Source organism: Microtus pennsylvanicus, chromosome 5 (assembly GCF_037038515.1).
Source record: "Microtus pennsylvanicus isolate mMicPen1 chromosome 5, mMicPen1.hap1, whole genome shotgun sequence".
NCBI classification, from domain to species: Eukaryota; Metazoa; Chordata; class Mammalia; order Rodentia; family Cricetidae; genus Microtus; species Microtus pennsylvanicus.
This window is the reverse complement of record NC_134583.1, coordinates 108,989,522-109,016,636: the sequence shown is the minus strand read 5'-3', so window position 1 is coordinate 109,016,636 and position 27,115 is coordinate 108,989,522. Positions and strand designations below refer to the sequence as shown.

The following is a 27,115-nucleotide window of genomic DNA, read 5'->3' as shown; positions in this document are numbered from 1 at the left end:
ATGATTAGGTCACTGATTAAAAAAATTACAAGCCAGTGAGCACTACCATATAAATTAGTCAAACATTTTATTATAGAGTATATATTTTTATATCAAAAGCACAAAAAGACTTTTATTCTGGGAACCAGGAAGATTGACATTACAGGAATATGATTCAACGATTCCAGTCCATTTCCACAAGTACTGGGCACCCCATCACCTAAGTCAGCCCCACTGGCCGAAAAGGCAGATGGAGCTGAGGTCACAGCTGTGACCCCTGCAGCAGCTCAGCATGATTTCCTTACTCAAACTGAGACCTGCATTCCCAACCCCAAACACCCACTTTCCAAATATTTGCTACAAATTGAAGTGGGTACTGAGCCAAAGATTACACTCAACTATAATGCTCCTGTAAATCGGAAGATTAATCCTCAAATAATAAGGATATCATAATTGGCACTGTCATCTAATTCTAAATAAAAAGAATCATCAAACATCCTGGTGGACCTGCAGTGACTTACATAGGAAGAAGTAAAGCTCAGAAGCATCGGAACTGAGCTAGAAGCGAGTAACAGCTGGAGTGACACCCACCACGCCGAGGGTGACTGTTACCAAATTCTCAGACATGGTCGGCAGCTCAAGGCAGCTTAGCTCTCCATTTCTCCAGGCTTCACCAGAGGGAAACACACAAGAACGGTGACTTAACAATGACCTTACTCCTCCTGTTTGTTCTCACAGGCCGTTACTATTCTTCAAAACTTACTCCCTGAGAGGTCCCAGACTACGTCAAGTAAAGAAGTCAGAGTAAGCTTGCAGTTCATCTTGTTGGAAAACAGAAAACTGTATCGCTCTCTACACATGCTACACTCCTTAATAGTTAACAGTCATTAGGACAAAGTCAACTCACTTCTCAACAGTTCTGAAACTACTTGAGGGATGTCATGTTTTTAATATCGAATTTATAGTCAAGGAGTTAACTGGTGGTGTCGAAAATACAAATGTAAATATTACCTTAAAACAATAATTTGTGTCATCCAGTTTACCGATTAGTAAAGTAGGTTACCACTACCGATTTATTGCTTTTAATGTGATGAACACCAGATGTGACAGCTGAACTTTGCAGTGGGACACAAGCACACTGTTCTCTTTCTCTCCGTGAAACGGGACATGTACGTATCCGCGTTACAACTCTGTAGCAGATGCCTCCTCGATCAACCAGTCTTGTAAACATTGCATTGTGCAGATTTTCATACTTTGATTCCAAAATTAACAACAGTTAAAGGCAAATTTAGTAACTGAGGGGTGGGGGAAGAGTCCAGTTTGACTTCCTGCAACATATGGTACCGCTCCTCCCTTCAGAAACAAAACAAAACAACAAAAACCCTAGCAGCACATAAAAAAAGTCGCAAAACATTTCAGTACTCTTTTCCCTCCCATCAAAAATTGAACAAAATAAAGTGCAGCACCCATAAAAGTGTCAAGAAAATAGCCAAGCTCTTCCTTCTTGTAACAAAATAGTCCTTGGCCTCAGCAGTCCTAACTGAATCACACAGTGTCCATCATTCTGTCCTCGTCTTCTTTCTGTGCCTCTGAGTTTAAACTGCAGAGGGCTGTGCTGACAGAACACTGAAGATAATCTGGATTCTGGGGAGAAAGGAGAAGGAAGACACCTGGTGAGCAGCTCCACACCTGCGCATCGCCTCTGCATCTGGGTTCACGTTCTCTAGTCTGCTGCAGCCCAGCAGATAGGAAAGAAAATGGATTTATTGAGTCTACTTGGGCTGAAACCCACAGAACTAAGGGTAGGAAAATATTATTTAATCCAAAGAGATGTGATAAAGACAGAGTGGACATATGTGAACAAAATGTAATACTACCTTTTTAGCCCTTTCAACAAAACTAAGCGTAATTCTTTAACCATACAAGGACAAATTTCCCCATAAGCATATATTTTCATAAATATGGCTTCTAGGGGTCTGGAGAGATGACTCAATAGTTAAGAGCACCTGTTCTTCCATAGGACTAGGGTTTGGTTCCCAGCATCTACATGGTAGCTCACAACCACTTGAAGCTCTAGTTCCAGAGGCTCCAATGCCCTTTTCTGACTCTGTGGACCCTGCACGCACATGGTGCACACACATGTATTTAGGGAAAACATCCATATATATATATATAAAATAATAAAATTTTTTATTCTGTTAAAATAAAGTTTTTAAGTCAGGAAGTGGTGGCACATGCCTTTAATATAAAAGTCGATATTCTTGTTATATATTACCATATTTCCACAAAGTAGTGCTAGGTTTTTGGAGACATCCACTTCAGATTCCAGAGCCCTTCAAGACCAAACTAACAGTAACTCTAGCTTGATACTCAGAATTAAAAGCCATCAATATCCCTAAGTTAAGCGACACTGAAATTCCACTGGTTGCCCCTTGGTCAGTCTGTGAGCATTTCCACTTGTCTCGGTACACATTCTCCGCAAGAGCACAGGAATCCGTGCAGTGTAGGACTCCTAACTGGGGAAGGACACATCAGCCCTACCACTTACTCTGTTGACTTTAGGCAAACTAATTAACCTCTGTAATTTTCAATTTACTTATGTGCAAAATGATTTTAAATAATCACAGCATTTTTAAGATTAAATAATACATTTCAACATATTGTACAACCCATGAAGTGATATAAAAATGGTAAACCATTATTACAGCAAGATTCTTTTCAGACTTCAAGACTGTCAGCTTGGTCCCTTGGGTGCCTCCTTCTTCCATTTCCTTCATCCAGCCACTACTCTTATGCGACTAACAACAATTTGGGCAGTACTCCTCTCCCTGAGGCTGTCTAGGTCAGGGTGCCTAAATTCTCACCCTGTAAGGAGCAACTAGTCTATTAACCCAGAGTACTTAAGTATGAAGGTTCCTGATAATAATTCAAATGATACCCCTGTGAGCACCCTTCAGCCCGCCCCGCCCCGCCCCGCCCCCCCATCCCCGTTCCTGAAGTCTGCAGTGGGAGCCTCCAGGCTTCTGAGGGGCCAGTCTCCAGTTTCCTGGTTGGGTGCTGAGAATTTTAACCCTAATGTTCACCGTTTTTTGAATAAAAGTTTTGTTCTTTTTGGCAAAAAAAATAATAATAATTCAAATGATAAAATTACACGGCTCCAGCCTTTTCTACACGGTGACAGTGGAGGCCTAGCCACTGGGGTCAGCTGTAACTGCTATGTATGAGAATGACTTGCTTCTCTCCAACCGGGCACATCTTCTTGGTAATACAGGTTGCTTAGATTTTAATATGTGTAAAGGACCAACGACATCCTTTAAGTCTCTTTTTCCTCTGCATGCATTAGGTGACTAAGTTTATCTACTGCCTTTGACATCATCATAAAACTCCTTGGAAAAAAACCTGCTTTCTCACGTGCTACTTCTCAATATTGTAAGTAACATTAAAGAAGTGATCTGGGGGCTGGAGATGGCTCAGCAGTTTAGAGCACTTGCCCCCTTGCAGAGGTTCAGGGTTCACTTCCCAGTACCCACGAAGTGGCTCACAACCACGTGGTAACAAACAGTTCCAAGACATTCAAAGCCCTCTTTGGCCTCCCTGTTTGGGCACCAGGCACACGTGTAGTACACATATATACAAGCAGGCAGAATATTTTCATACATATAAAATAAAGCAAATCTTAAAAAATTAAAAATAAAGAAATGATCTGTAGGCATCTTTAGGGGCCTACTCCTGACATGTCTAATTAAAGGAGAACACTAGTGATTATTTAAAGTCAGAATGCGAATATTTACATACTTACATTACACTGAAAATGGTTTTGGTTGAGATAAGTATAACCAATTGCTTTCCTTACATTAGGTTAAAGTGCTAATGTGAAATTTAACAGCTGTTTAAAATACATGTTACTAAAATGGTAAAATTATAGTGCCATAAGGTCAAGAAATGGAAAATCTCAATTTTTACCATTATATGAGGCTTAAAGATAAATACAGGACTCTCCTCATATTGTCTTCTGAATGACACTTTCCATGTCCCCATGCAGACAACAGAATAAACTGGCTAAAGCTGGTCTTAAAATCTTGGAGCCTGGAAATGAGAGATAACTGGGCTCTATTAAGCTGCTAACTCTAAAATCACAATGGGCAGGGACTGTCTGGCACTACCTTAAGGCTCTACCAACTATACTAGTGATCTGCTCTCCTCTTTCCACTGATGACACTTTGTCATGGTGATAGCATAGCCTTTATCTTTATCTAACATCAGACTCTGAGAAGGGTCAAACAGTTCATATACTATTACTGAATATATAACATACAAAAAGTGCTACTTAACAAGGTATTAATCACATAAAGCCATGTAAAAGATCGCTGTAGCTTCCACTCACATGTCTGCTTTCAACCTAATTTCATCCTTTAAAAAATTGCTAACAGCGTATTTTACTCAGATGTTGTGAGGAGCCACCTGAGTTTATGACTGAGATAACTAACAGGCAGTGACAATTGGCATAAAAATGTTTAGCCACAGCTCATCTTTTCCACAGTAAAATGAGACAGAAATTGGTATCTCTAAGAGGTAGAAGAAACTCAATGCCAAAGCATGGAATGAAATGAGACTAGGGGTTGTTGTTTGTTCGTTCCTTTGTTCATTCATTCATTCATTTCAGAGACAAGGTCTCTCAACATACCCCTCACTGGCCTGGAGCTCAACACAACCTCACACTCACAGAGAGATACAACTGCCTCTGCTTCCTGAGGGCTTGAATTAAAGGCAGGAGCTACTACATCAACACTAAGGGCTATTTTTTGAGGCAAGAATATTTTAAGTGGTCATACATACATTATACATGCGTGTGCTAAAGAACAAAATTATGGACACTATGAAATGAGTGTTCCCTTTCCCCACTTACCTGTGATAAGGAGTCTAAGGAGCCTATGCATCCAACACTAGAATGGGGAACATGATTCTGAACTGTCACAGATTGAAAGCTCTGTGATTGGGCATAAAGTCTTACTCTTGACTTGAAAGCTTCAAGTTCATTTTTGAATGCTTCAAAATAACCTTCTTCCTCTGCCTAGAACATAAACACAAACAAACAAAAAGGTTGTTTCTGGACGACTAAACCACAGAGTAAATTTCAAAAGCACATAACAGAGTTAGAGTAGAGGCAGTAAAGAAAAAATATAATGTCAAAATGCAGAAACCAGCACAGTCTCCTGGCAGATTTGTGAGCAGTTTCTTTTACAGGCACATTTACAAATAGTTGGTCGGCTCTAAGCTTAATTCTGCATCAGCAAAATTAACTAACAGCAGACAACACTCCTACACATGTACATGGAGCAGGAGTGGCCTGGTGGTGCAGCTTTTAAGACCAGCTCCTCAGGCGGATCTCTATGAGTTCAAGGCCAGCCTGGTCTACAGCCAGAGCTACACAGAAACCCTGTCTCAAAAAAAAAAAAGCAAAAACAAGTTATTGTTTATAGCTTTTATTTTGAGATAGGGAGGGGCACTTGCTTGGCATGCACAAAGCCCTAGGCTCAATCCCTACAACTGCAAACAAACTGTATCAACCTCTCATGTTCACTTTATCCTCACTTCACTGGGGAGAGACACCATAACCTCTCTAGTACATCTCTATCCTGGCAAGTCTCTATTTGTAAAAGTTATAGAAGACAGACTCAGCAGTCAACTTAATTATTGTAAGGATATTTAAAGTTTTGTAGCTTAGCAAGCGTCTGCTTGGCATCTGGAAATAAACAAGCACGGTAACTTAGGCTGAGGGAAGGGACTCGCTGTGGCATCCAATGATATAGGCGTTCTCCATGAAAAGCCCCTCTCTACTGACAGAGGCTTCTTTTTAAACATTTCTTCTATGTGTACCTGGCACGGTGTGTGTCCCAGGCTAACAACATGCTGCCTTTAAGTTCAAGGGGTAGAAAGACTTTGTCAATGGAGTTTAGATTGCAGAATTTGGTTGAGATTGTACATTAGTTCCGGGTTAAATAATGGAAATTATGTTCTGGGAGGATATCCTGTCTTTTTAAATAATTTTCTTAGTTAAACTTAACATCTTACTGTAGTAACAGCTAGACAGAACTTGAGCAGACCTATGCTACTGTCCAATGCTTGTATCCAAAGGTAATTGTTATTAAAGGCAAACAGAATATCCGCTGACTCTCCTGTAATCCTAAGGCTCAGAGCTTAAATCAAGAAACCCAACTCTGTTTAATGAAGTAAGCTATAAGGCATTGTTTATTTTCTTTATGTCAGTTTCCTCCCTTACAAAATATGAGTAAGAATCTTCATAAAATGCAGAAGGATATAATAAGTTAACACATGCAAAATGCTTAAAACAGTGCCTGTCATGACTCACTTTGTGAGTACTTACTGCCTAGTCTTTAATATTAAAACTGGTAAGGCTGAAGATTTGAGTTTTCAGTTCTGTTTTATCAAAAAAGAAAATTTATAAGCAGTGTGACAATGTCCCATGATGAAATTAAGTATCGGTTGAAACATATTAAGGTATCACCAAAAAGTATGGTTTTCATTGCTTCTTCTGTGAGTCAAGTAAGAATTTATTTACCATAAGCCTAGCTAAAATTCCAACCCAGTCATCATCTGTTCATTAAGTCTACTGTAAGATGCTTTAAGATCATAGGAAACTGCAGGCATACACTGCACTTCAGAGTTTACAGCACTTAAGGTAGGACTATTGTCATTTGGTAGTTTTTTTTTTCACATTTAAAAACACAATTAGGTTTGTTGTTTGTTTCTAACAGGAAGTGTTCATAGCAGTAGATAATAAAGAAAATGAAAATAATAATTCTATCTCTTAAGCATAATCAAAGTTAAACTTCTGGTATATTTCCTTTTAACTTCTAACTACAGATGATGAAATATGCAAAAAAACATATAAACATATGTGTGGTGCCCACAAAACATGCATGTGCAGTTTACTGGGCAAAAATCCCACCATGTAACCACAGAAATTCGGAACCAGATCATCATCAGTACCTCAGAAAGCAGTTCCCACGGTTCTTCTCCTCCCCCCTTTCCCCCCCGCCTTTGCTTTACTTTTCCTGTTCACACATGGGGCTCTCAAAAACATACCATTTAGTTCTGCCTTTATAAACACTGTATAAAACACTTAAAACTACGAGCTTTACAAACTATATCTTCAAAACTGACACTGGCTACACAACTAGGTTGTTTCATTCATTCCTACTGTTTGTCTTTTCCATCTATACTGATAATGAATTCTATTAATCAATACACCCAACTTATTCTTAGGATTATGAGCAAAAGTGGCCAGGCTTTTGCTGTTTTAAGCAGATTTAGAAGCAGCACAGCACTGGGTGCAGAGATGAAGAGCTGCCTGGGACAGTCATTCTCAACCTCACAGTCCTCCTACACTAAAAACGCATGGCTTCTCCTTGTGTTTACATCAGTCAATATTTCCTGTGTTCACACATTTAGAAGACCCAGCAACAAACTTATTACATGCTGCCACTAGCAGTGCACTTTTATTTTACACAACTGTGTTTTTCAAGAGCTAAATGTATGATGATGACCATGTATTTCTACTTGAGACTAGGAAAGGGTGACAAGTTTGGGCATGGGAACCTAAGTTTGGATCCTCAACTCCCATGCAAAATCCCGGCATGATGGCACACATTTGGAACCCAGCACTGAGGAGGGGGAAGGGGAGCTGACAAAGACAAGTAGATCCTGAGGATTTGCTGGCCTAGCCAAAATGGCAAGCTTGTCTTGGAAAATGGGATGGAGTTGACAGAGGAAGATAACATGTTGTGACTTCTGGCTCCCACACTGTGCAGAGTAAACTTGCACACACCCAATATGTAATAGCTAAAGACAAAAACTGTCTGTAAAGCACCCTCCCCTCAAAGTAAGAATAGTAAAATCTGCTTTTCATCTTCTCAAGTCTCTCATGTCTGGCTCTATCATCTGCTTCAGCACCGAGTGCACGCTCATGAGTGAACTAGAGCGAAAGCAGTCACTAACACACAGCAGCATTATGGAAACCACTGTTCCCGGGGGCCTCCTGACGGTCAGGGCCCCTGACACATGCTGAGAACCTGCTCTCGATGGTACACTCCTCAAAATGGCTTTGCTATTCAGATGTGCCCCTGCTCAGTTCCACCAGGCGTACTTCTAAGGGGCTGTTCTAATGGGTACTTCCCACTGCTACTAGCAGTCAATTCAGTTCTTACTGCGTTGCTTCTTAGAGAACTTGTAATTACTGATCCAGTAAACACAAACCCATAATCTTTCTGTAAATACCTATTTTCTTTAGTAGGGCCAACATTATGTTTCCATAAACCAATTCTTTAAACATTTTCTTAGATTATTAACAATGTTCCATAAATATGTAATAGCTGCCGAATATTCTATGTACACTGTACTTTCTGAAAGTTGTCCTTAAATGTGACGTGCTTAGGTGGCTGGCCTGCTTCCTTCTTCCTCCCTTTCCTGTCTCCTCTACTGTCTCTCAACAGGATATTACTAGTGCAGCCTGTGCTGACTGCCAAATCATAATTCTCTTGCCTCAGCTTCCCAAGTGTATATTTTTTTCATTACAAATTTGGTTTCTTGAACAGCGAGTTCTACATGTGGAGGATGCTGTATCTGTTTTGCTTAACACTGCATTTGAAACGGCTTTGCTTTCCATTAGTAAATACTCCATACACTACGTGGGTAAATGCTGAAGTACTCCAGAAGAGTCACATTAATTTGCATGGGTTTCAAAAATGAGTTTTAAATATATGGTCTACTGCAGCCTCTTACTCATTTTTTAAGTCTCAATCAGCACAAAAATTGAAATACTGTATTGTACTATAAACGCTAACTTATACTGTATAACCACTATACTAGTTTATATATACTAGTACAGACACCATACATTTCTTTTCACTAGAAAACCTACAGCACTTAGCAGCTGTACCTATTGCCTAGACAGCTTCCTGATCTGCACAGGACAAAGAGAGCTCAGCTACAGTCCAATCTTCTATTAACAACACCAAATAACTACTTACTTTGGCTTTCTGGAAAAACAAACGAAAACAGCCTCTTGGATCCACATTACAGTTTTTGGCCATTTCCATGATAAACTGCATTACCACTGCTTGATGTGCTATTTGTTCCATTAAAGCACCTTTCTGAAAAAGACATACACCAGGGTTAAAGAAAATACTTCTGGAAAGACACTGAACTGGTACGAGGCAAATTTTGAATTTGAGAGTACTTTTGATTTTACTCCTTATGGTTACAAAGAGCACTACACAAACATAAACTGTCTTCCTGCTGTTACGTGGGCCAGAATAACATATGCGTTTGTCCGGGTCACATTAAGATGACTTTCCACTCGGTAGAAAAGGAAGAGCGACGGCAGTGCATGGGAGTGAGCAGAGGGCAGCAGAGCCAGCACCCTGGATACCACGGGAACAACACTTCATAATCCCTTTGAATAACCTTCCTGCTTTCTTTTCTTCTTCCAGACAGGGTTTCTCTGTACAGCCCTGGCTGTTCTGGAACTCACTTTGTAGACCAGGCTAGCCTTGAACTCAGAGATCTACCTGCCTCTGCCTCTGGAGTGCTAGGATTAAAGGTGTGCGCCTACACCGCCCAATCCCCTGCTTTCATTTTAAGTAAATAATGAAAAAAAAAGAGTAAAAACTTATAATTCTAGTAAGGTTTCTAGCCACTGAAGGTTCATAAATACCTGCTCAGCTTCCAGGTGAAAACACCATAAAATAAGATATTTAGCAGTTTCTTCGCATACAAGGTATGGGTGGTCAGACAGAAATCTCTGACTATCGTCCCACCGACTCAACATACCTGTAAAAGAGAATTGAACCACAGATGTCAATTATCTCATTTCTTCCTGTGAGGCGAGAAGTGGATTTTAAATGTTTCTCTTTAAAGACAGTTCCCAGTACCAGAGAAGTGTGTCATGTGATAGGGCAAGCCAAGAACACTGATACCCCTCAATAATATCTAGTAGGCTGGAATCTCAGCAAGTTTCATTTCAGATAATGAGTCTGATTTAAGAAGAGTGACCAGTTGAAGTCCCCTGCTTATGGGAATGCCTGAAATCCCACATACACTTGCAACACTTGGTCTTCCCTTAAGGTTAAAGAGAGAGCAAATGATTGAGATACTCAGTATCATTTACTAAGAGAACAGAATACTTTTTCTTAGAAAGATGGTTAAAAATTTGTTACTGAGTGGCTGCAACAAATGGTCACAGAGCCTGTTAAGGACAGCCTGAGCAACTTTGCAAGACCTTGTCTCAAAAAAGAGAGAGGCAGGGTGGCATGGTTCAATGACAAAAGTATTTGACTATTAATGATGCATGAGGCCTGAGGCTCAATTTCTAGTCCAAAAATTTTTCAAAAACCAAGACTTCAAAAACACTGTATTTAGCAAATTTAAGAGCTTACTAAAAATTCAGAATACTCTACTATTTCCAATTTATTTTTAGAATGTCCAAGATATGGTAAAATGGAGACATTTATCAATTTAGGAAACTTTTATCAACTGGTTAACAAGTAAGTTAGTATAGCAGTAACTAATATGCTACAATTATTTTAGTCACATTAGCCAATTACTAAAGCTGTCTGTTCAGTGTATACAGAAAACAATTATTTTTTTAAAAAAATCAGTTGAACATATATGAAGGCTACCATTTCATTTCAATATATTAAACGAATCCAAAGTAGTACTTAGCATGCACCTGCATCTTTACCTAACTTAACAAAGTCACTATGACCAAGTAACACGGAACCTGGAATGTGCTAGTTAGGGTTACACTTGAATGAACTGAGTATCACAATGTCAGAAACCGTAGACTTGAGATCCATACAGAGCAGCAAAAGCAGTGTGGCTATTACTAAGCTATCATCGAAGTCTCACAGGACTGTCTTGAGAGTATGACAACGAACTTTCGCTCTCAACAGAATGAATTCCTACATACTAAATTTCACATGAGAACATAAGATTGAAACCAAAGGCAAACGCCTTACACAGCAAAATGTGGGGAACCAACTGGAAACTACACTATCTTTAGAACCAAGTTAGGGGCAATTTCAGCATTTTGTTTGTTTGGTTGAGGAAAAAGGGGTGAGGGGAAGATCAGGGTCTTCTACATAACTCAAGAATCTCTCAACCTTTAAGCTGTTTGCCTCTGCCCCCAGTGCCAGGATTACTGACAACTGGGTCATTTACGATTCTGAGACACAGAATGAATCTGCGAATTTACTTAAAACCACTTCCCCAGGAATTAATGCTGGGCTGGCGAAAGCACAATCCTTATTTCTTATACCCAAAGACATAAAGGGATCCTATGGCAGTGTCTGCCCCTCCCCCTTTCCCCATGCTCTCTTTTGAGAGAGTCTCATGGAACTCTGACTTTGAACTTGCCACCATGCTTCTCTTCCTCTCTCCAGTGCTGGGATTATAGGACCTTGCTCCACCATGTCTGATTTTTGCAGTTTTAGAGATGAAACCTAGGGCTCCAGACATATTGGTCATGCACTCTACCAAATGAGCTAAATTCCCAGTCCCTTTGCTAGCCTGCTTATACGTCTACAGAAGTAATACTTTCTATTTTATCTACAATCAATCATCTTCAATTTCCTCAACATGGCAGCATTATGATTTTATTAACAAAACCCTGTCTGTTTGGATTCTGAATTAAAGACAGTATGAAAAGGACTGGCAACACTTGTTACCAATCTGTTACATGCTGAAGTTTTTATTTTTTTAATACCCAAGACAATTGAGACTGAACAAAGATTTTCTGTATGTAAGTAAATTAGAACTTGAATTAGTATGAAATTGAGATGTTACAAGTAGTCCATATAGGTCTTAAAGAAAAAAGGTGTGGAATTTATAACAATTTAAAGAGAATCCATAGTTATAGGAACAGAACATATCTAAAGTTACTGCTATTTTGAAATCTGTAAACAGTAACACAATCTAGGATGATGGACAAGTTCCTTTATATACCTCTGTATCTTCCCATGTAGAGTGGGGCTAAAATAGTACCTGACATGAAGGATTTTTATGAATTAAAGCTGTTAATTAATAAAAAGCACTTAGAACAGTGCCTCAGATTGTAAATACTCAATAGGAAGTATTAACACAATAGTGACTAGTTCACTCATATAGCAAATATTTATTAAGACAATCTTTTGGTTAAGGATAAGCCAGCCACTCAAACTAACCAGTCAATTTCTCTGAATTCTTAGAATAGCTTACTTTGGCAAATTAAAACAAGCTAATTACACATTTCAAACCATATGTCTCCTGATGAACATCTAAATGTCATCAGTTCTCAATAGTGATTTGATTCTTAAAACTGCTCCCAGTAGAGATGCCCTGCATTCTATTTACAGAATACACTTAACCATTTATCGTAACTGCTTGATAAACTCCCCTAGCTAAGAGGCAAGCCCCTTGAAATTATGACTGCTTTTACTGCGTGAGCCCTCCCTGTGTTTCTCATCATCTATCACCAGACAACTGTTTCTCACTTCCATGCCTATGCACAGTCATGGTAGTTAAAACCAAATCCATCCTTCTCTCTGCCATCCTACAATACTCTGAGGTTCCAGGTTATCCCCTCAGGTATTCTCTGACTTTTAATTTCTCTAGCATCAAATTGACCATGAAGATAAGCAGTTATACTCTTAGATGCTCAATACATTTTTAAAAATATTAAACCATACCAAAATTTTAGAATAAGACCTTAAAATATTTTTCAGGCAATAAAAATGAAGTATATTTGTTGTAAAAAGTTTGAAAAGTCCCCAAATTAAAAAAATTATATGCAATTGTATTACAGAGACAATTTAAATCCTATAATAATTATGATTTTAATTAATTTTACTTATATTTTATTCAAGTACCTCATAGCATGTTTTTCAAAAACAGGATATTAATATATTTTTAAAAGTAAACCACAAGTAAATACAAAGAAGATATTATAAATGAAAAAAGGTTTTATATAAATATTTATGATTTTTGATAAAATTTCCAGTGACCACATTCTACACAGATTCAGAAAACGCTGAATTGAAGCTAACTATGCCTGGAAGGAAAATGGTTGTGTTCTGAAAAACTACTACACAATCCAAAAAGTGTCTCTGAGGACAACAAAGGCAGTGAAGTTAAAGGTCCAAACAACTGGAAACTGCTGTGAATTTGAAGAGTAGACGAGCTCTGTATCTATGTCAGCATTTAGTATTTCTAAAGCACAAGTCAACCAATAAATAAAAATGTAAAGGAAAATCAGATTTCAATGATCTGTAACACTACAATAATGGTACCATTTACCATTACTTGGTAAATTATACTTAAGTATAAGGGTAAAAGCAACAGGAGAAAGAGAGTCATCAAACAGCATAAAGGAGAATCAGGAAGAACTCTGAAGAACACAGCACAAATGAGAAAAGTATTGGTGTAAAGTCCCTGCTGTCCCACGTAGACAGCCCTCGGATTCACCAGACCCTCTTTTTCAAGAGTCTACAATGGAATCCAACTTTGGAAAGCCTTCACTTGGAAGCTTTAATTACAGCTACCATTCCAGATTGGTTTTTTTCTTCTCTCTCTCTCTCTCTCTCCTCTCTCTCTCTCTCTCTCTCTCTCTCTCTCTCTCTTTCAGGAGTTCATCAATATACTTATCTGTAGCACAAATCTAACTGGTCTTAGTAATAAAAACCTGGAGTCAGATATAAGGGGGTGAAAGCTGAAAGATCAGAGAAGCAGAGTAGCCACTAGTTCTTACCTCTACGAAAACCTCAGAACCAAGGGGGCAAGAACCTGTCTCTATGAATCCTCATACTGACTGCTGTCTCTGCGAAATCTCAGACTGAATCCTGAACTCCTGTCTCTTCCTGCCTTATATTACTCTGCCTGCCTAGATATATCACTTCCCATCTCCACCTCTTTAGTGCTGGGATTAAAGGTGTGAGCCACCACCACTTGGCTGTTTCTCTTTAAGACTGATTCAGTCTTGTGTAGACCAGTGTGGCTTTAATCTCAGAGATTCGTCTGCCTTTGTCTCCCAAGAGCTGGGATTAAAGGTGTGTGCAACCACTGCCTGGCCTCTATAGCTAGTGAAGCTAGCTTTGAACTCTGATCTTCAGGAGAGTTTATCTGTTAAAGCACAATCACCACACCTGACTATCAGCCAGGCAAATGCTTTTTTCTTTACTAATAAGCATGCACTAGCAGAAGTACTCACTTTCTCAAGGTGAACAGCATCAAGCCCTCCAACTCTTGTCTCAGGCCTCTATCAACTGTGCTATCACTTTGTAAATGTGGATTTTGTTATCTCATCACCTCATGTAACTGTAAATTTAATCCATTCTATGTTGATGGAACTTGGTGAGCAGAAGTAGCAGATGCCCAACATGCCTATTTATATATAAGATACACAGATGCCAGAGAGTGGACAGTTAAACACATGGAAAGTTTGGGAGCCTACTACCTTAGGAACATTTCTGTGGATCCAATGTGCTGCAGCAAGTAGGAGATCTCCTCCAAGTGAAAAGCCAATGTGCATTTCCACTAAGAAACGGGTACAGTGTGAATCTGGGAGTGGCTATCAGTCTGGTTGGATTTGAAGACAGCAAGGGTCTGGTTAGTATTACAAGATGAGATGCTGGAAGCTCACAACATGCAATGGTAAAACAAATGCTTAATCATCTGCGGAGGCCACGCCAGCCTTTTCTCCTGTCCCTCTTATTAAACACACAGTAGTTTCATAAACTAAGGGGGGGGGGTCATGTCTTAGGTGGGCACAGGGCGAGGTAATGCAGACACTCAAGAGCACAGATTATTCTCATCAAGGATGTTTCGGTAACCTAGCCCAGTAGAATCAATGAATACCAAACTTTTCAGGAGCAAAAATTCATACAAAACCCACAATATGGCACCATATTCTATAGAATTAATTGTCCAGTAATAAATAAAGTAGGAGCTTGAGTTTTTGGTCCAATTTCTTCTTGGAGGGATCAATAATCCCTCATATGAATACGCCTATTCTAGAACTGGAAATAGCCTCTCTTTATTATACAGGAATTACATTTGGGAGTGTGCTAGATGGACTGGTTACTGTACCACATTATTTTTGATTCATTTTCTGCCAAAATAAATGATGAACATGAACTCATGAAGTTCACTGGTCTTACCACGGACTAGTCAGAAACAGCCGGTTTTACACAGGGAGGAAAGGGTCTACTGAAGACGGAGTCTCAGTGTCAGGTGATTACAACACCTTGTGAAACTGGATGTTTTCCCACTCAGAGCTGCATTGAACTGAGGCACTCAATCTACAACAAAGGAGGCACTATCTCTCACTAGGTGACATGGCTTTAAAGCAGCAGCCATGTGTTTCCCGAAAGAAGCACGTATTTTCCTGCAGCAGAGCACATGGGTCCTGGTAGCAAGGACTGTAGGTAGGATGACAACGACAAACAGGACTCCTCTGCAAGTTCCTGTCTTCTATCCCTGTGATTCAAGACCCTGTTAGTTTAAAGATGTTAATACCTATCCGTGAGAGGGCTGCTTATTCCTGTTATTTCTATTATATGAAATGGCACAATTATATATGTAGAAAAGTGAACTTGTGTTTAGCTCCTCAGATACTAGCCTTTTCTTTCTTGTTTTTTGTTTGTTTGTTTTTGGCTATTTGTGACAGTCTCATAGTCCAGGCTAGTCCCGAACTTGTTATCGCCTTGCTCCAGCCTCTTCAGTGCTGGGATTACAAGTGTCATCATGCCCAGCTGTCTTCAGGTACTAACTATTCTCATATTAATGCACAATTTTTTTCTTCTGAAGCAAAAGTAATATTGTAAGGGGGTACAAATGAAAAAAGATTTCAACACATGCCAAAACACAAACAAGAACCATGTCTGTTAATTCACACAATACTTACTGAAAATATAGTCTGAAACTCAACTCCTCCCAGTTCCCAGCAGCATTTTCAGGCTAGCATCTTCACACTGCTTCTAAGTCTCAGAGCACACCACACTTATTTTCTGCATTTCCAATGCTGTGGCCTGATCTCCATGGGAAATCCTTATCTGCCCTTCCTTAAGAAACCCAAATGATACCTCCTCCAGGAGCCCTTCACTTACTTCACCCCCAACTGCAATAGGAAATGCCAGTTCTGGGACTAGAGAGACTTCAACCATTAGGAGTGATTCCTGCTTTTCTAGAACCTGAGTTCAGATGCCAGCACCCATGTTGGTGGCTCACAACCACCCATAACTTCTGCTCCAGGGGATCTGATGTCCTCTTGCAGTCTCCATCGGCTCCCGACATATGTGGCATATACTTACATAGACACAAACACATACACATAAATAAAGATTAAAAAATAATGTCAAGAGTTGTATCCTAAATCTCTGTGTGTGTGTGTGTGTATGTGCGCGCGAGCGTGCGTGCACACAGCAATGCATTTTTATCCTATTATCTGAGCAACATGTCAAGGAACTATGACTTACATAGCATCATATCCAAACATACAGAAAGAAAAAAAGTGTTGGAGCTGGTGGGATAACTCAGTGAGGAAGAGTACGCGCCACCAAATCTAATGACCAAAGGTCAATCCCTTAGAACTCACACAGTGGAAAAGGAAAGAACTGATTCTGTTAAGTTGGACTCTGACCTCTTCGCATGCGCTATGGCATGCCCCGACCCTTCCCTACTGTCTATGAAAAAAATACACAAAATGTTTAAATGAATGCTAATCTTTTAATGCTAAGAAAAACTATCAAAAGAAAAAAGAAAAAGAAAAACATCCTAGCAGTCAAGAAATGCAAAGCAGTGACGCCATCACAGAGAGCAGCGGCAGCGGACTGAACTTTATAACGGCTTAAGACACAAGCAAGGTGAAGCAGCTTTGATGACCCTGCCATAAGCAGCAACAGGAGTGGACTTCGCCATAGTTTTTCAGACCTTATTTTCAGAGGCTCAATTTTATACACACCAATGATATCAAACACAATAGAGAAGGAAACTTAAGTAGTAGACTCACCAAAATGTCGAATTTTTTGCTCATATTTCTGCATAAATGATTGCGATTTATCTTCATCTTCTGTTTTTCTTTTATCTTGATTAATAAAACTCTGAAAAATAGTAATTAAAATCAGTATTGTAACTAAATCTCTTCAGATGCTAAATGCTTAGTAAACTTTTGTAAAGACATGATGTAATAAGAAATATGGCATAATACTATACATCATTAAACTAATCTGTTAAACTTGTCATTCAAAAATTAAACAGTCTCATATGGTAGTTCCATTTGCTTTGTTTTAAATTATAAATTTATCTAGTGATCACACAGGAGAAAAGTTGAGTCTTTTCATTATACAGATTACCCTATCAAAGACATGAATGGAAAGATTCTTTATATGTGTTATTTATTTCCAATAAATATTTGTAACTCCAGTCCAATCTTTGGGTTCCTTGCTAGAAGTAAACTCAGCAATTCAAAGCGCAAAGAGTCAGATACTTACTATAAACTCTTTGAGAGGAGACAGAGTAAAAATAAACCTTGACTACATTTCTATAAACAGTCTAACTCTTTAAGTACAAACTTCTACTGAGGAAGCATTTACATTTGTTAAGTAAGTCATGGGACAGAACACATTTCTCATCTTACCAGCAAAACTAGCACAACAGTTTCCCAGAGTATTCTGTGATACACCTTATGCCCTGATACTATCACTGCAAATTGAAAAGCACAAGTTAGCTCCGTGCCAGCTTGTATTTCAAAATAAAAGCACCTTTTAATGTTTTGTTATCTAGACCAATACTGTCCTAGTCACAAATATACCTTAAAATTTTCTACTAGCTCCATTAAAAAGCAGAAATAAACAAACATTCATAACCTAATGTACTCAACATATTATCATTTCAACATGGAAGAAACACCAAAAAGTTATTAACAAAGTATTTCACTTCTGGTGTTTTGGTATTTAGTAATAGAATCTGATGTATATTTTACAATTAGAGCACATCCCAATTTGGATGAACCACATTTCAAATGCTTAGAGCTGGTGAGGTAGCCAGGCAGGTCAAGGAACTAATTTCACATTAAGGAAAGAGAAGATCAACTCCAGTAACTTATCCTCTGACCCTCACACACATCCCCTGGTAAGCCTGCTCTTGTGTACACACCTGTTCTCTCCCCATTCCCCTTATATACACACACACACACAATTAAAAAAAGCAACCTAAAAATGAAACAAAAACTACTAACTTTGCCAGTTAGTGGCCCCATCACTCACAAGGTAAGAAAGAGGGTTTGTTTGTTTTGTTATGCTATTTTTTATTTTGCTTTGTGTTTTGAGACAGGGTCTCTCTACGTAGACCAAACTGTTTTTTTATTTTGCTTTGTTTTTTGAGACAGGGTCTCTCTATGGAGACAAAACTGTCCTGAAGTTGTGAACCACACTGGTCGCAAATTATAGACGCCCACCTGCCTCTGGCTGGGGTTTGAAGGCATGTAGCACAAAGCCCTGCTGATTGAGTTTGGAATGAGACATAGATACATGGCAAGATCCAGTCTCAAGACTGGGTATAGTGCCACATGTCTTTTTGGAGGGTAGGGAGAAGCCGAGGCAGGCAGATCTCTGAGTTTAAGGCCTGCCTGGGGTACAGACCAAGTTTCTGATGGGCTAGGGTCTGAAAATGAGACCCTGCCTAAAAAAAAGTAATACAAAACAAAACAAACAGATTATGCCTAAAAAACAAAACAAAAACCTTATTAATTTAGCAAAAATACTATTCTATTTAAGAGACTGAACTATCTAGATTAATTTTAAAGGACTGTTTCAATACTAATACTTAAGATAAGTCAACACTGGCACCTAAAACAAGACAGGGTGCCTAATTCTTCAACTCTTATTCAATATGGTGCTTGATGACTTACAGCAGCAAGATAAAAGACTAAGAAAGGAAGAAATAAATGTGATCTTATTTGTAAATAATATAGTGCTATTGGTCAGAGACCCTAATGACTACATCAGAAATGTCTTTAATTTGATACACTTTCAGCAAAATGGTAGGATACAAAACTAACATAAAAATCAGTAGCTTATAGACTAATAACAAGCTAAAAAATAAACTAGAAAAAAATCGTATTCACAATTGCATTAAATACAGACAAAAATAAAAGACCTTGGAATAAATCTAATTCTCTCTCTTTTATTTTTTTGGATTTTCGAGACAGGGTTTCTCTGTAGTTTTTGATGCCTGTCCTGGAACTAGCTCTTGTAGACCAGGCTGGCCTCAAACTCACAGAGATCCGCCTGCCTCTGCCTCCCGAGTGCTGGGATTAAAGGTGTGCACCACCAATAAATCTAATTCTAAAAGAAATCATCTATGGTGAAAACCTAAAACACTGAGGAAAGAAATGTAAAAAAAATGGAAAGGTCCTATTTTGATGGATTAGAAGATTTAATATTATGAAAATGGCTATCATACCAAAAGCATTTACAGATTCAATGCAACCTCCATCAAAATCTCAATGTGTTTCTTCACAGTAAGAGGGGAAAAAAAAATCCAAAAAAAAATTCAAATGAAAGCACAAAAGACCACAGACAGCTTAAACACTGCTAAAAGAAAGCGCTAGAGGTTTCACTGTGCTCGACTTCAACTGTACTAGAGCCACCGTAACAAATCAGCTTGCTACCGTGCAGCCACAGCTGGGAATTGCAAAAATAAATTAACATATCAGAGAAAAGGCAGACTCTTCAAGTGATGATGGCAAAATGGGATATCCACATGGAAGAATCTAGATCCTTCTCTCTCATCCAAATGGATCAAAGACCTTAATGTGAGACCAGAAACTTTAAGATAACAGAAGAGGCAAGACTCTGAATAGGACTTCAGTCACTCAAGAAATAACACCAGCAATTAACCAGAGACTTATTGAGTTTCTATGTAGAAAAACAAAGAGGGGACTGGAGAAATGGCTCAGCACTTAAGAGGACTGCTGCTCGTCCAGAGGCCCTGGGTTCAATTCCCAACGACCACATGGTGCCTCACAACAGAGTATGTGGGGCCATCATAAGACAATTTCCAAGTGTTTCTCCCTTCACCATGTGGTCCTAAAGCTCAAACTCGGGTCATTAGACTTGCTGAACCCTCTCACTGTCCCTAGTATCTTTTGTTAGAGTAGACAAAGAACAACCCAATCAATTAATGGGCTAATGAAATGAGTACACAATTCTCAAAAGATAAAACACAAATGGCTAATATATGAAAAAATTTCGACACCACCAGTCATCCAAGAAATGCCAATCAAAACTATATTGAGAGTCTGTCTCACCCCAACCAAAATAGTAGTCATTACAAAAGCAAGTAACAACAAATGCTGGCAAGGTTACAGACAAAAAGGAGCCTTTACACACAATAGGAATGTATTAGAGCCCAGCTACTATGGAAGTTAGAAAGTAGGCTTCTCAAGAAACTAAAAATACTTCTGCCATATGGCCCAGCTATATTACTCTTGTATATTTACTGAAAGACTGTCAACATACCAGAGATACCTGCACATCAAACTTTGCTGCAGCACTATTTTATTAGTAAGGACAATAGCTAAGTATGGGACTAACAAGGGTGTCCAACAGCTGAATAAATAAAATGAGATTAAACATACATCAGAACAAATGTACACACACATATAAACACATTACTTTATAGCCATAGAAAAAGAATGAGGTTATGTGATTTGCAGGAAAATATATTGCACCTGGATATAATCATATTGCCTGTTTTCTCTCCTGTGCGGGCCCTAGATTTTCTATAAATGCACAAAATCCCTAAAGTACAAACAATGTGAAACCATTTAGGGGCACAAAGGCAACTACAGGAATGGGAATGGGTGAGAAAAGGGAGAACGGAAGGGTATAGAGCTGGGTATGCCAAAGTGCATTGTATACCGGCATGAAAATGGCTTTATGTAACCCAGCATAATGAAATTTAAATTAAAAAAACAGAAAGAGAGATTATTCGAGCTTACTAAACCTGTGCTGGTAAGCTGAGTCCAGGAACTATGTGTGTTACAGAACTGACGGAGCTGACAGTGCAGCAACAGCGGGAGTGCTCGCGTTAGCTGCAGTGCGCAGGCCCACGGAGACGGCACCTGACTAGTCTTCCCAGCTACCCTACATGTTGAGGAAAGCAAGGCTTGGAGATGTTTGCTGTTTAGTGAACTCTGCTGCTTTGCTAACAGTTATTTACAGAACTGATTTTCCTTCTGCAGAACGGAACCCAGGGCCTCTTGTATGTGTTACCTATGAGCCACATACCCAGCTCCTTTTCTTCTTCTTTTTTTTTTGTGGTCCAACAAAAGTTCATACCTTATTAAAAACATCTTTGCTAACGGCATCCATGTTCCACAGACACATCCTCTCTCTTTGGACCAGAGCCTCCTCTTTCTGCCGCCATTCTTCTTCTCGCTGCCTCAGTTCTGACACTGCGGTCTGTGCTTTGGCATGTTCCTGATCCAAGGACTCAGAGTTATGCAGTGCTAAGCTGCCAAGTTTCTGCTGGGCTTCAGCAAGATTCCATTTGCACGCCACAGAGCTCTTCACAAATTCTTTCTGCCTTTGGCAAGCCAGCTCAATCCCATCGCTATACATCTAAATAAAAAGTAACAACAGCAGTATTAGTGAGGAATGGAGGTGGCAGCAATGACACAGTGCATGGTTTTTCAACTCAAAGGATCTCTGAATGGTGTTTCTGGAGCACAGCATATCTGTATTCTTTGTCTACAATTACATTTTACATTCATCAATTAGACTCTGAGCTTCTTTGTTCATCTACGCCCCTCCCCTGACAACTAACAACACAAAGCCTGGCAACTGTCTGTAACTTGCATACAGCTGGCCCACAGCAAGCATCAGATGTGCAGACTCCAGAATCCTTCACTAGAAGGAAAGCAAAGCTCACGTCCAAGTTCATCAGTTACTTATGATTCCTCATCTTGAAAACCAGACCTTTAGAGCTTTAACCTGCAGGTTCTTCCTGCAATGAGCATCCTTCTACTTCAAAGCAATCACTACTTTATTTCTGTGTTATCGCAATTTGTGCTGTGAGAGTTTGTAATAGAAAATTCTACTTATAAATGATTACATCATATAGACATACATTAACTTAATCCAAATCAAAAAGGAAAAGAGTAAATTAGGAAGTGCAACTAATCTATCCTGCTAACTCTGATCTACTCAGGAATAATTACTTTAATATTTGCATAATCACTTAAGTAAATGCAATAGGTGTTTATATCCCTTGTTTCAACAACAGAAGATGAGGGCTTTTTTTTCTTTTAGGATTTCTAGGCTAAAAGCACAATTTTATATTACTGAAAAGCACTGTTCTCAATCTGTTCCCACACGTGTTTCAGTATTCAAGCCTTTAGAACTTTCCATCAACTGTGCAAACATAATCCTACTCTTCAAGTCTTCACCAGCCATTCTCTACCAGGGTCATCCTTCAAAGGGGGGGCACAGGTTATTTACCAGAGTCCATTATTTAAAAGCTATTATTATTATTAATTAAAGACTCCTCAGTTCCAGTTACCTTTACCTCCTGGCTTTTTCTTCCCACCCTCAGGACCTGTTTTCCTTTCCACTGACAACCCTCTGTCCGCACCTGCCCAATTCTTAAGCCATTTCTTATCCATTCTCTCCAAACCCAAGTTATATACATTTCCATAGTAGGCTTTTGTTTTGGTTTGGCTTTTGGTTTTTTTGAGACAGGGTTTCTCTGTGTAGCCCTGGCTATGCTGAAACTCACCTTGTAGATCAGGCTGGCCTCAAACTCACAGATCCAACAGCCTCTGCCTCCTGAGTGCTGGAATTAAAAACGTGCCCCACCACTGTCCAGCAGTGGTATTTATTTTATTTTTAACATGATATATACTTATTTCTTCTCCATGACTACCAGTTAAGGAGTCAGAATTTAATAACTGCTGGATGAATATTCTAATCTTTATTTCTTGGACAAACTGTTCTGAGGCAGGCAGAAACAAGGCTGTCCTACTTCCTGAGTTCTCCAGCACAGTCAAGACTTCTACCGTATGTGTATGTGGATTGTGGCTGTTTATGTGGACACTTGTTATCCTGGTTCCTTATTTAGTCATCAAGGCTTAAAGCCCAGATAACAGCATGTCTCTAAACAACCAAGTAAAACACTTATTTTTACTTTTTGATTCACTAGAAAAATTATGTGGTTAGAGAGTTGGCTTGGTGGTTAAGAGCACAGGACCTGGGTTCGATTTCTCCTACTATGACTCCCAACTATCTGTAACTCCAGAGCATCCTGCACCCTCTTCTGACCTTGGCAGGCATCCAGAATGCGTGGGGTACACACACATGCAAGCAAAAACACTTACATACATGAAATAATAAAATAATTTTTTAAAAAGAAATAAAAGCAATTATGAATAAATGGGGTATCTTCACTTTCTAATTACACAGAAACAAATATTTCTCAAATCAAACCGAACACAAGAACGATTTATATTTAAATTATCATAGACTACCCATATATCATTTGGTCATACTACCCAACGTGCGTTGAGATGGCTAAGTATAATATAGAGTATTTAAAAGAGAATGCAATACAGAAAAGTTAACCCAAGTTAGGTCAAGAACTCTCTGCAGAGCTACATTCCCAGCCCATATTAGGTCTTATTTTAATCAGTTATCAAATAAAATTTTAGGAGGACATAATTTAATGCACAAAAACTCTGCAAGGGGACTGTTATTATTAGAGTCTACTGGCGCGCCTTTACATCAAAAGCTCTCAAATGACATGTCAGACAGGGTCCCAGCCCTGAGAGGAGTAAGTGGGCATGGGCTCCACCCTAACCAAGAAGCACCTTACAACTGGTAACTGCTGGAGAAGAGAAAATCACTTTTCTTAAATGGAATGTTACTGGGTACCACCAACCATACTCCAGGGCAGGCCCTATGCTAAGGAGAGGTTGACCAAAACAAGCTTAGTGGGGTTTGGTGGACATTTTGTTTCATTTTAGCATTTTAAAATAATTTTATGTATTTATTTATTCTTACTGGTCTTTTGTTTATTTTGATTTTCACTTGGGTGGTAGTTTTGTTTTTTGTTTTTGTTCTTAAGAGAAAGAACTTAAAGGTGGGTGGATAGTGAGGTGGGGAGGATCTGGGAGAAGTGGAAAAAATATGATCAAAACATATTGTATTAATTCAGTAAAAAGATACATTCTTTTTTTTTTAAGTTCTCAAATAGGAATTCCAAATTCCAAATTCTGGTTTGCCTTTTCACACATCACTTGTTATATTGAGTTAGCGAGTTCTCTCTCTCTCTCTCTCTCTCTCTCTCTCTTTCTCTCTCTCTCTCTATTTGATTAAAAAAAAAAACTAAGCCAGAGTTCGAGGCCAGCCTGGTCTACAAGAGCTAGTTCTGGGACGTGCACCAAAGCTACAGAGAAACCCTGTCTCGAAAAACCAAAAAAAAACAAAAAAACCTAAGCCAGTCATTTCATATGGATTTTAAAAGCCTGTTGATTGATTAAACATTTTGTTTTTAAATATTCTAACTCCCATATTTAAGTCCTAAAGCTAACAAAAAATATAAGTAGGCTTGCAATTACTCTATGTCCTTAGGAATAATGACTTGGCAGATTTTTGTCACCATTTAAAGGCCTTCTCATACAAATAAAATTTCACAGTATTTCTCCAGACAGGATGTGCAGAAGTAGGTTGGAAAAAACACTGGACTAGAAGTTAGGAGTTCAAATCGGGAGTCTGCCACTAACTAACCAGAAGACCTCAGGGATCTCTTTTAACGAGGGAAATAAAAGCCTCCTTACTTTTAAGCCCCCACCACCTAGACAAATGCACTGGTAAAATGTGCTTTAAAATATTGCATTTCTTGGGTTAGTTCTTTGATCCAACCACAGTGCGCTGAAATTCCTGAGATCATTTTCCCTCGCCACATCTGTTCAAACCGACACTAGCAATTGTTCACTTTCTCCCTCTGTCATACTATGTATACACAGATGACACCAGCGAGCCATAATTAGTAGGTGACTACTGACCCATCACTCATCTTGCCTCACTTTCCCTGTGGCTAGCTGGGTGAACATAGTCTGTGGTTATGAAACAGCATATTGTTGCGTGAGCCCCGTTAACTCAGCTGGCTGACATAACGTCAGTATCCTACACTTGCTGGCAGACAGTTTAAACCGGTCATCTTTATTTTCAAAGCCGTTTTAATTCTGTTACAACACTGCACTGCGTTTTTTGCAAAAAAACGCCTAGGGGAAAAAAAAGACATCCTACAATCAATTTCATTGAACAGATTCGTGTTTTGTCTGTGCCCTCGAAATCTAGTTCAAAACACACCCAGGTGAGGAGAGACGTCAGGGCAAGGTGATGGATGTAAGCACTCCCAGAAAAACTATAAATGACACGTTTTCTAAGGCAGAAAAGCAGGGATGACAACCACAAGGAACATCAGGAACCTGGGATAGAAGTCTGAAAGAACAGCCAACCTACGGCTGTCATGTTTTCACTGGAGACTGAGGCGGAGTGAAACTATTTTTCCAGTAGGGGACCAATGACTGCGCGAAAGGGAGGTGTGTTCCAGCGTCCAAAGTGAGGTTTACAGAATCCGCGGAGATGCCAGCGTGGGAAAGAGCACGTGAGATGTTTATGTCGGGACTCGGTGTACTCTCATAGAAGTACAATCACTCACTGTCCCCATCAACAGCACAAAGTCGCTGGGGCTGGTAATAAAGGCTCGGTTGGAAGCACGCACCAGGGGACAAAGGGTCAATGTTCTACAGCCGGAGCCGCCCCCCTATCTCCACACCGACACGCGAGCGAAGAGGAGGAACTTCTTGCAAAGGTGAGGAGACGAGTGTGAGTGGACGTGGGGGGTCGGGGGATGAGCGCGTGGCCACCTCCTCTCCCGCGGAAGATGCTACCACAGCTGGGGGTGGCCATTGGCCGCCCCCCCGCGATGCTCGTGGACGGTTCCCCTCCTCCCCTCCCCCCCAAGAATGCAGGCTGCTCTCACCTGGGCGCCGCCGCCAGGCACCGGCGGGTAGTGGGACGAAGAGGGGGACACGTCCAAGTCGCTCTCCTCCTCGGCCTGCCCGTCAGTCCTCGGGAAGCTCCAGGGGCCCGGCGGCGGCCACGGCTGCTCCATGTCCCGCTCCTCCGGGCCCGACAACCGCCACCGCCAACTGCTCCGGCGTGAGTAGAACCTGCTGGGCGGAGCCAGCCGCCCGGCTGGCCACGGTCGTTACCCAGAATTCCTCTGCCGCCGGCAGAGCCGACGCACGCCGGGAGAAGGCCTGGGCCGTGCCGCCGGCCGACTGCGGAAGAAGTAGCCGCTCTGGGCGTCATTTCCGGTGGGCGAGACGGGGCGTGGCCTCGCCTGAGTGGCGGGGTGAGGTTTGCCGCGAAGGTCCAGGGAGGCTAGGGCTTTTAAGGGTTCGGATCCCGGTGATCAAAGGGCGGTTTTGGCTTGCTCCTCCTCTCGTGTTTCAAAACTGCAGCTCTTTCGTGTACAGCAGTCTAAGTAGGCGTCGGAGGGGGAGCGTTTTAGGAGGCAAAGCCAACTTTGCTTTAACTTCGAGTTAGCCATGACAAGACAGTTCTGCAAACCCTGGTACCGCGGGGAAGGACACTAAAAATAAAACACTGGAGCAAACACGTTTGTGAAGACTTGAGACAAGTAGCAGACATATCGGAGGGCTTCCTGCCCCTCGTATCTTGTTATAGAATCGTGAAGATCCGTGTTCTCTCTCTCTCTCTCTCTCTCTCTCTCTCTCTCTCTCTCTCTCTCTCTCTCTCTCTCCCCCCCCCCCCCCATGGGCAGGTGGATCTCTGTTGCAAAACACAGAGGGGGAGGGAGGGAGGGAAGAGACTGAGACCCAGGGAAAGGCCTGGGAATGTAACTTGGTGGTAAAGTCCTTGCCTAGCACAGGCAAGGCCCTAATTTCAACTTCTAGGACCAGAGAAAGAAAGAGACAGCTAGGATTCAGGGAGTCTAACTTCACAACCTGCGTGTTTAACAACCAGGCTTGTTGTCTACTCACAGTCAGACT

General features: G+C 40.2%; 2 protein-coding genes across 3 annotated transcripts in view; one reads left to right on the top strand and one right to left on the bottom strand.

Annotated features, from left to right (window-relative positions):
- Positions 1-50: 50 nt before the first annotated feature.
- On the bottom strand, positions 51-26,387 carry Cdc37l1 (cell division cycle 37 like 1, HSP90 cochaperone). Of its 2 annotated transcripts, none has more exons than XM_075973787.1 (7): positions 26,080-26,387; positions 21,375-21,656; positions 17,042-17,132; positions 9,716-9,831; positions 9,030-9,152; positions 4,886-5,050; positions 51-1,710 (listed from the first exon to the last, which is right to left on the bottom strand). In XM_075973787.1, the coding sequence occupies exons 1-7, from the start codon at positions 26,209-26,211 to the stop codon at positions 1,525-1,527; spliced, it is 1,095 nt and encodes a 364-aa protein (XP_075829902.1). In that variant the 5' UTR covers positions 26,212-26,387; the 3' UTR covers positions 51-1,524. The 2 variants fall into 2 exon arrangements, with proteins under 2 accessions (XP_075829902.1, XP_075829903.1); XM_075973788.1 differs by having other exon boundaries at positions 51-1,623; positions 26,080-26,384.
- The window catches only part of Spata6l (spermatogenesis associated 6 like), a 41,390-nt gene continuing 39,986 nt past the window's right edge, over positions 25,712-27,115 (top strand). The window contains exon 1 of the mRNA XM_075973792.1: positions 25,712-25,908. The gene's annotated coding sequence lies outside the window, so the exon portion shown is untranslated. The remainder of the gene's footprint in view (positions 25,909-27,115) is intronic.